This window comes from Antedon mediterranea, chromosome 6 (assembly GCF_964355755.1).
Source record: "Antedon mediterranea chromosome 6, ecAntMedi1.1, whole genome shotgun sequence".
Taxonomy (NCBI): Eukaryota; Metazoa; Echinodermata; class Crinoidea; order Comatulida; family Antedonidae; genus Antedon; species Antedon mediterranea.
In genome coordinates this window covers 31,024,036-31,033,588 of record NC_092675.1, presented here as the reverse complement: position 1 = coordinate 31,033,588, position 9,553 = coordinate 31,024,036, and the positions used below count along the sequence as shown (strand labels likewise).

At 33.3% G+C, this 9,553-nt stretch overlaps 2 protein-coding genes across 2 annotated transcripts; one reads left to right on the top strand and one right to left on the bottom strand.

Moving 5' to 3' along the window:
• Positions 1-468: 468 nt before the first annotated feature.
• Positions 469-6,017, top strand: LOC140052133 (probable rRNA-processing protein EBP2 homolog). Its single transcript, XM_072097558.1, has 9 exons — positions 469-722; positions 1,529-1,612; positions 2,838-2,968; positions 3,316-3,439; positions 3,849-3,938; positions 4,101-4,176; positions 4,341-4,413; positions 4,833-5,001; positions 5,439-6,017. The coding sequence occupies exons 1-9, from the start codon at positions 681-683 to the stop codon at positions 5,508-5,510; spliced, it is 861 nt and encodes a 286-aa protein (XP_071953659.1). The 5' UTR covers positions 469-680; the 3' UTR covers positions 5,511-6,017.
• LOC140052134 (cilia- and flagella-associated protein 144-like) lies at positions 5,900-9,486 on the bottom strand. Its single transcript, XM_072097560.1, has 4 exons — positions 9,203-9,486; positions 7,323-7,382; positions 6,929-7,032; positions 5,900-6,543 (listed from the first exon to the last, which is right to left on the bottom strand). Exons 1-4 carry the CDS (start codon positions 9,333-9,335, stop codon positions 6,430-6,432), a joined length of 411 nt encoding a protein of 136 aa, XP_071953661.1. The 5' UTR covers positions 9,336-9,486; the 3' UTR covers positions 5,900-6,429.
• Positions 9,487-9,553: the final 67 nt, after the last annotated feature.

Here is a 9,553-nt window from a genome sequence, read left to right as displayed (position 1 = left end):
CTATAGCCGGCCGCCCGCGCCGCGCCCGCCTGGTGGAACACCACCGCTTCGTTTTCCTTCGTCGGTTCTTCGACGGTATGCTAACTTATAACAATATTTGCACTACTAAAATAAGGAAATGCAATATTTATCTTTAATTTTGAATCATTCTTAGAAATTACTATAAAAATATGGGTGTGCATGATTTCACAATCTGTCGAAAAACCTTGCGCAATTTGCAATTCAAATTGCGCAAGGATTTTTTTGCGCAATTTCAAATTGCGCAAATCGTTCAAATCGCGCATAACAAAGCCATATATACCTCCATGGTATATAGCACTGCAGCAGGCCTAGGCCTACACTCGATGGATCTTAAGAAAACAATCCGGTATATATGTCAATATAGTTTGAACAGTTTACAGACATATACCTAATGTTTTAGATGAGATGAACCCTCTATTAACAACAGAACTTTAGGTTATTCGTTTGTAAATAATACATTTTTTAGACATGAATTTTATGACGCTGTGCGTCCATTCGGCCTACTGTGTTTGAGAACAACAACAACGTGGGTGACGATATAGAGGGCGTATGTTCATAAATACGCTGCACACGCGATCGAGCAACAAGAGGAAAACACATGTTATGTTGAGATTAATTTAATAATTTTAAGTTTAGTTGTTAAATTTGCTCCAGTCATAATGGAATCAGATTCAAATGAGTTTTCAGATTCTGATGAAGAAGTGAGTTCAATTTATGAATATGTGTACTGTTTGATTTTAATCTAATTTAGAGGTAAAACTAAAAGAGCTAGGCCTAGCTAGCTAGGCTAGAGGCCTCCTAGATAGTAGTAGAGTACTACTAGCCTAACTAGTAGTAGGCCTAGCTAGAGGATTGACGATCGGGTACCAACGCGTGCGGACGTACGTTGGTGATTCCGTACGTTCGGGCCCAATATAATTAGACGATCGGGCCCATTATAAAAATAAAGGGAAAAAAACTATCGTGTCCATGGAAACGAATTGGATTTATAATTGTTCACCATAAAATATTTTATTATTATTTATTATGATTACCCTATTTAAAGGGACATGGTCATTATTTTTTTCAAATAATTCATTTAGGCTAAAAAAGGGACTCAATTTTAATTTCTCTCTCTCTCTCTGCCAAATAATTGCAATAGGTAGACACAGATATACAGTTACCAAATGACAAAATGTGGTGGGGTTTTTTTAGCTTATACACCACCTTTATTAATCAAATAATTTTCATATCTTTTTTAATCGCACATAATAATGGCTACCATTAATAATATAAACATTGTTTGCCGAGAAACCATAATGTAATGGAACAGATTTACAAACGATACACTTGGCTATCTGTATAACGTATAAGACAACCGGGCACATATAAAAATGGGCCCTGATTGTCTGTAAATGCGTATTAAATTAGACCAAAGCTTTTTAAATCCCAATAGCATTGAATGCCTTGCTCGCAAATCCAATCTATATTCTAGTTGACTTTAGTTATGTTTCCAAAAACTTTTCAGCTGCAACAGGCACTTAAAGAGGGAAGCCTTAAACCTGGTTTAAATTTTGCTGTTGCTGCTCCAAAACAATACTCAAATGATGAGGTAAGATATTAACTATGTCCTCATGCTTCTTTTTTCTTAATGTTTTTATTCCAGAAACACTTTAATAATTAAGGTCCTGCTAAAAAACTTACTGTATACTTCCTAATCATAGATTCATTTTTACCATTAAACACACGTTCCGAATTCCAGACTTTCCGAGGAAAACCAGACATAATAAGCCAGCCAAAGATGTCTGGTATTGGGAGAGTTGACTGTGCCAAAAAAAGCTGTCCCAGGATTGTCTAGAATTTTGGGTTGGTCCAGGTCGCGATTTTTTTTTCGTACATAAATTGGGGACCCCTCATGAAACCTCACAAAATAAACATGAATAATTCATCAGTTAAATGTTTTGTTCCGTGTGTACCCAAGCGTATAGCAACAAGTGATTACAACTGCGATACGATACTTTCTAGGCCTAGGATTCTAGGTCAATTCATGTGATTGCCTTCGCGCACTCTTCTTCACACACACACCAACCTATGCAAAATGTGTCGAGGCTAATCGACAGCTAGGCAAGACATTCAACTAAGTATACGGTAGTAATTAGACCCACAAGAAGATGTATAATTTGTGTACTGTAATTTTTTAATTCTGCTATTTTATTATCAAACAATATGCATGTACTCAAATGAACTTTAAAAATGCGCGTTAAATTATGAACACATGAGATGGAAAGATTAGAACCACGAGAATAAAAAATGTATTTTTGTGTAATGTAATTGTTTAATTTTGCTGATTACTCGGACTGTGTCATACCTAACAGTAACACACACGTCACACCCACACAGACTACTAGAATAGACATGGGCTTTAGAGACTAATAATTAGGCCTAATAGTATTAATAGAAACTATAATTTTAACACGTAATTCTTTAGTAATACTGTACATTATATTAAAAACACTATCATAAACTAAAGGCTGATTATTTCGACAATCCACACAAAACGCCGCTATTCTTTTATGAAATCGCACGCCGCAACCACAGCGGAGATAGGCTAGAATCGTATCGCAGTGTCACTTCTTGTTGCTACTGTATACGCTTGGGTGCACACGGAACAAGAAAATTTAACTGATGAATTATTCATGTTTATTTTGTGACGTTTCATTAAGGGGTCCCCAACTTATGTACGAAAAAAAAAATCGCGTCCAGGTCAGGCAACACAAAAATGATTTTAGGATTTTAGGACTAAAACTAAATGTTTTCTTTTTGTATTCTCTTTATAGGCTGGGTTGCAAAGTAAATTAGAAGAGTTGTCAAATGAACTAGAATGGTATGAAAGACTTGATGTAACAATACAAAATAATCAAGAAGATGAAACTAATTATGACGATGATTTTCAAAGAGAATTAAAATTGTAAGTTTTTTTTGTGTAAAATCTTTTTTGTTGGTTATCAATTTAGTCGGATCATATACTGTAGTTCCAAACATTCCAATTTATTTAGAAGTCTCCTAAATGTTATAAATGTTTGATCCAAATATTTCAAATAAATATGGATTTCAAAGTTCTAAAAATACAGAACATACATAAAAATGGAAAAAGCCGTAGAAAGATGATTGTTTTTAAAGCCTCACTATTTTTGACTTTACCCATTTTATCATATTTTTAATGTTGTATATGTATGTGACAAGCAAGACAATTTTCGAGCCAGAGTGCTTGATGAAATAAAATAATTAAATTGAAAGTTATCAGATATTATTTAGTTATCAGCAAGCTCAGGAAGCAGTATTAAAATCTTTACCAAAACTTGAAAGACTTGGAATACCAACAAAAAGACCACCTGATTATTATGCTGAAATGGTCAAATCAGATGTCCACATGCAAAAGGTCAGTTGTTACCTTGCAAAATGATTTGTTGAAACAAATTAATGTCAAATGGTCAAATCAGATGTCCACATGCATATAATTCAGTTGTTACCTTGTGTTGAAACAAATGTCAACTGCACCCAGACAATGAAGTGTTTGCTGGTACAATTATAATCTGGTATGGAGAGACAATTAGCAATATTTGGTGAAATTTAAAGTTTATAATGTAATGTTTACTTATAATGCTAAAACAGGCCAGGGCCTATGTTCTCCTATTTAGCACTTTATACAGTATTTTTGGATTTATTATCTACCTAGATTTTGCATTTTTCCCTAATCATTATCACAGAAATCAAACTGTCATATGTTTTATTGTTGAGTAGACTACTGCACAATACAACTTAATGGTTGATTCTTTTTTTTTTTACAGGTTAAACAAAAAATAATAACAAAGAAAGCATCAATAGAAAAGTCTGAAAAGGCAAAGAAACTGAGGGAATTAAAGAAATATGGTAAAAAGGTGAGTGAACTGACAACTGACGATTATATCATGTGTCTTGGACAACCAACTGACCACTGACAATTATATCATGTCTTGTTACGTAATTCATTTGGCCATTTTCATTCTTTAAGCAAATTTGCTAAAGCATTTCCAATTTGTAAGTATTGTTTTATTTACTAGGTTCAACATGAAGTGTTACTAAAAAGACAGAAAGAAAAAAAAGAAATGATTGAAGCAGTCAAGAAATATCGCAAAGGTAAAATTCGGCAATATACTTGATAGAGATTTAACCAAGTAGTAGTAACTAAGTCACTGAGTAGGACAGGTACATTGTATTGGAACATTTCAAAAAGAGAACTAGCATTTTAAAACCTTTGATGTAAGCATAAAAACACAATCATCGCTATTTTATTATTTTAGGACAAAAGAGGGAACTTGATTTTCTCAATGATGAAGAAGATAAAAAGAAACCTGGTGTTTCTAAAGCTAAAGGGTATGTATCATCTCTAAAGGGTATGTATCACCTCTAAAGGGTATGTATCATCTCTAAAGGGTATGTATCATCTCTAAAGGGTATGTATCATCTCTAAAGGGTATGTATCATCTCTAAAGGGTATGTATCATCTCTAAAGGGTATGTATCATCTCTAAAGGGTATGTATCATCTCTAAAGGGTATGTATCATCTCTAAAGGGTATGTATCATCTCTAAAGGGTATGTATCATCTCTAAAGGGTATGTATCATCTCTAAAGGGTATGTATCATCTCTAATACATAGTCCCAACTTTTTAAACAAATTTGTACAATTAAAAATAACATTTAACACCACATGCACAGAACAAATTCTAAACCGCTAATATGATGACATTTTAAAAAAAAATAACACTAAATATACCAAATATATTCTTTTCAGACCAGGGCAAAAAAGACAATTTAAAAATGAAAAATTTGGATTTGGTGGTCGAAAGAAAGGACAAAAACAAAATACCAAGGATAGTTTTAGAAAAGTTGACAACATAAACTCTAAGAACCCGAAAAGTACTGGTATGAACAGAAAATTTAGTGGTGGAAAAATGAACAAGGTATGTTTGTGTGCCAGTGTATCATGATGGGTGTTGACTAAACCTGAGCAGATAATTTCAGTCATTGAATGGTCTTTTATGGGGTTAGGTTGATTAAAATGAGGATGGGTGGAATAGTGAGGTAAAATAGTTGAGTGTGGGCTAAAATAGTTGAGTGTAGGCTAAAGTAATTGAGTGTGGGCTAGAATAGTTGAGTGTGGCCTAGAATGGTTGAGTGTAGGCTAAAATAGTTGCGTGTGGGCTAAAATGGTTGAGTGTGGGCTAAAATAGTTGAATCTAGGCTAAAATAGTTAAGTGTAGGCTACATTGATGTAGGCTGGGTAAAATGATTGAGTGGTGGGTTTGTTTGTAAAATGAAGGTTTTACCATATAACAGTTAACACTGATATCGGATGCAATTTCTAATTTACATGCATAAATGTTTTGTTTTTTTGTAGGGAAAAAAGGGCGGAAAGAACGTGAGACCAGGAAAGAACAGAAGACAACAGACAAAGAATAAAAGGAAATAGAAACACATTACTCAAATATCCACTAAAATAATGAAGGCTTGTAGAGTTACTTGTTAAGTCAAGGGCTAAACAGCATCTAAGTCTGTAATGTCACCTGTTAAGTATGTGTGGCTTTACAGCATCTAAGTCTATAGACTCACCTGTTAATTCTATGGTTTTACATTGTTAAGTCTGTAATGTCACTTTTCAAGTCCAGTGCTCAACATTTTCCAAGTATGTAGGGTCACTTGTTAAGTCTGTGTGACTGAACATCATCTAAGTCTGTAGGGTCAGCAGTTAAGTCTAGTACTAAACATTCTTCAAGTCTGTAGGGTTACCTGTTAAGTCTGTGTGGCTCAGCATTGTTTGTTAACTTTTTAGGGCTATATAAAATTGTATAACCACATCAATCAAGTGATATTTCTATAAATATTTATTGAAGTAATGAAGCGAACATTTGTTGGTTGATTTTATTTAACCAATTCTACTAAACTACTAAACTGAGTACCTATTCTATGTAAGCTGGTAATAAAGATAATGAATTTTGATCTTTGTTTTCTACTCTCAAGTTTGATCGAATCATCCAATGCGGTGGATTTCAATGTATTTACAGTATAATTATTTAGACAACTTGATCATTCAACATGCATTATATTATTGAATACATTGTATATACAAACAACTTGCTGTTGTAATGCATTCCTCCATTATCAATAACAATTTTCAAACATTAACAAATTCTTTGCGATTGGTTATTCTTACATAGCAATGTTTAAAAACAAGAAACTACTCAACTGTACAACACTTTTTAATCCTAATTTAATAATTAAAACGTTTAAAATTGCGCATTGAATTCAGTGCTCATAGAGGTATTGTTACTATGGCTATACTACTATAAAATGTTAGTTATTGCTGCTATACCCATGATTTCAGTTCAGTATTATTGTAGATTTTCCTGTTGTTCTTTTTGACGCCAAGCTGCATCCATATATGTTGTTATTTCAGAGTTCTTTCGTGGATAATTAAGTCGTCGATCTTCTCTGTCTTGCGGAAGCTAAAAAAATACACAGAAATTATAACAGAATTAGTGTATTCACAAATAATTGTAGCATGTTTAGTAATACTAGTACAGCGAAACTTCTCCTTTGATACACCCCTATAAGGGAAACAAATGAGGGCAATATGTTTGTAATTGTGGGAATTCCCAATTAAGAGGACATTGTTGGGTCCCAAAGGTGTCCCCTTAAAATAGTGGTTCTACTGTATTAGTTTGTCATTGCAGAAAGTTGGTTGAACAAACTTTAAGACAGCTTACTACATAAAAAGTTACTTAACATGTGGAATGAGAATATTAAATTTACAGAATATATAAACAAACATGTGATAGGATAAGTTATTACAGAAATACTACTAGAAATAGTAGGCAATACTAAACATACCAAGGGCTTGTAGTACCAGCCTATTTCTTGTGCTTCCGTCTGAGGTGATTCAAACTTTTTAACTGGTTCTTGATAAGCTCGTTTAATAATTCGTAGGAAGTTGCCTATAAAATGTGAAAAATTAAGAACAAATAAAATTAAATAATTGAATCGCAATAAAAATACAGTTAGGGCGACTTGTCTGTAGGTGAAAGGCGCAAATAATCTGAAAGAATATTATTATTAGTAATTATGGAACTATTTATCTTTTTTTTATGTCTTTTATGGGTTCTTGTCCTAACATTTTTATTTCTTCAATAGCTCATGAGTAAAATATAGAATTATTGCAGAATATTTAGTGTAAAGTACATCAATAATTTCACTAATCATTGTTGATTTGATTTTTAAAACTCACCATCTTCTTCACCATCTGCTGAGTCATGAACTGAGTTGGGCTTTCCAGTTAATGTGTACACTGTAATAAACAAAATAAAATGAAATGGTGATCATTCAAAAGACATAACTGTAGGCCTATAAGCCACTGTACTGAATACTGGTGATCATTCAAAAGACATAACTGTAGGCCTATAAGCCACTGTAATGAATACTGGTGATCATTCAAAAGACATAACTGTAGGCCTATAAGCCACTGTAATGAATACTGGTGATCATTCAAAAGACATAACTGTAGGCCTATAAGCCACTGTAATGAATACTGGTGATCATTCAAAAGACATAACTGTAGGCCTATAAGCCACTGTAATGAATACTGGTGATCATTCAAAAGACATAACTGTAGGCCTATAAGCCACTGTACTGAATACTGGTGATCATTCAAAAGACATAACTGTAGGCCTATAAGCCACTGTAATGAATACTGGTGATCATTCAAAAGACATAACTGTAGGCCTATAAGCCACTGTAATGAATACTGGTGATCATTCAAAAGACATAACTGTAGGCCAATAAGCCACTGTACTGAATACATCCAATTCAAGAATGCAATTCCACCAATCTTTAGGAGAAAAAAACATGTTTCACTCAGTATAAAACATGAGATTAAAAAGAAACACATATTTTAATAATTACTGTATAAATCATAGATATAAATATCAATCAAAATCAATTTATTCCATAAAACTAAGGATATAGGCTAATGTACAAAGCTAAGAAAGATGATCAACAAAATATGGAAAAGGAAACTGAACACAAAAAAACAAATGCTTTTAGTTTTAATTAATAAGCCGAGACCCTTTAATTAAGAAACAATAAGGTGAGGTAATAATAAAGAAGTTATTAATATCAATAAATACAAAAACAAGATGGATTACTTTAAAATAAGATAACATGATTGATAAATAGTGAAAATGTACTGTCACGATAAATATGGTCCGGGGCCAAAATCGGTCCGGCCGGACCAGTTTTGGCTCTAAAATTGTGGCCAAAAGCAGTCCGCCACTGCCAAAATCGGTCCGGGCTTTTCTTCTGTTGATTTTAATTGAATTACTAGGCCTATGATGCTGTTTTAAGTTGTTTATGGCTAGAAAAATATCCCATGATATATATTAGTAAGTTATCTTGTCGGATAAATACTATAAATAAATGTATTTTATCTAAAAACATGACTTAGGTGTTCACTCATATTTCGGCCTGCCACACACTCACATGAACGGGTATGAGACGCTGATATTGCCAGCTAGATTTTATTTATGATTGAGGCCTTTTTCCGTCCTCAGCCTAATCAATATTGGATAATTGTTTTATAATAATTGTATTGAATTGATATTGATTGATCAACCATTAATAATTAATAAATTAAATTGTTTTTAACATCATGGGGAAACGAAGATGTTAAAAAAGAACAATATGGATTAAAAACAGGCAGAGATACATATTGTATACAAAAAGCTTAACAATTAGTACTTATTATTGATGAGTTACTACTAATAATGATAATTTAAAAAACAGGCTTAATTTATAATATTAAAATAACAAATAAAACCCATAGTTTTCAATATAATGACTAATACATTTTTTAAAATGATATAATACATTATGACTCATTTTGCGCACCATATATTTGTAAGACCGGACCATATTTGGCGGCCAAAAACAGTCCTACTGCCCGGACCGATTTTATCCAGGCCGGACCAGTTTTGGCGGCCAAAATTGGTCCGGCCGGACAGGTTTTGGCAGCCATAAATGGTCCCCCGGAATGATTTTGGCAGCCAAAACTGGTCCGCCGGACCGATTTTGGCCTGGACTGATTTTGGTGTGACAGTACAATTAACTTACTCTTTTTGAACGGATTAATGCTGTAACTTGTATATAATTTCTGTGTTTGTTGTTCCTTCTTTATTGTCTCGCATAAAATTGCATTTTGATGGACAATATTTACAGGATCTTTTTCTCTTGCTGGCGCTGCCATTTAAAACAAAATTATACTAAAACTTAGAAGAAAAACAGATATTGGTACTGTTTTTTAGCCTGTGTGCAGCCTAGCCTTTCACTTTTCAATGACTTGGTTTGGTTTGAATGACTGTTGACGTGTGTTTTTGTGTGTGATGATGAGCTTTGTTGTTCATGGTTGACAAAATATAAAAACAAACAATGCTGTCATAGAAACGAGGGCGAAGGTCACTGTTG

Bases quoted from the DNA above. Each gene is read 5' to 3' on its own strand.
- LOC140052133 (XM_072097558.1), top strand. From the start codon at position 681: ATGGAATCAGATTCAAATGAGTTTTCAGATTCTGATGAAGAA. The intron at 1,613-2,837 runs GTAAGATATTAA...TTCTCTTTATAG, and splicing joins AACAATACTCAAATGATGAG to GCTGGGTTGCAAAGTAAATT. The intron at 4,177-4,340 runs GTAAAATTCGGC...TTATTATTTTAG, and splicing joins AGTCAAGAAATATCGCAAAG to GACAAAAGAGGGAACTTGAT.
- LOC140052134 (XM_072097560.1), bottom strand. From the start codon at position 9,335: ATGGCAGCGCCAGCAAGAGAAAAAGATCCTGTAAATATTGTCCATCAA. The intron at 7,033-7,322 runs GTGAGTTTTAAA...CACATTTTATAG, and splicing joins AGCAGATGGTGAAGAAGATG to GCAACTTCCTACGAATTATT. The intron at 6,544-6,928 runs GTATGTTTAGTA...GTATTTTTTTAG, and splicing joins GCTGGTACTACAAGCCCTTG to CTTCCGCAAGACAGAGAAGA.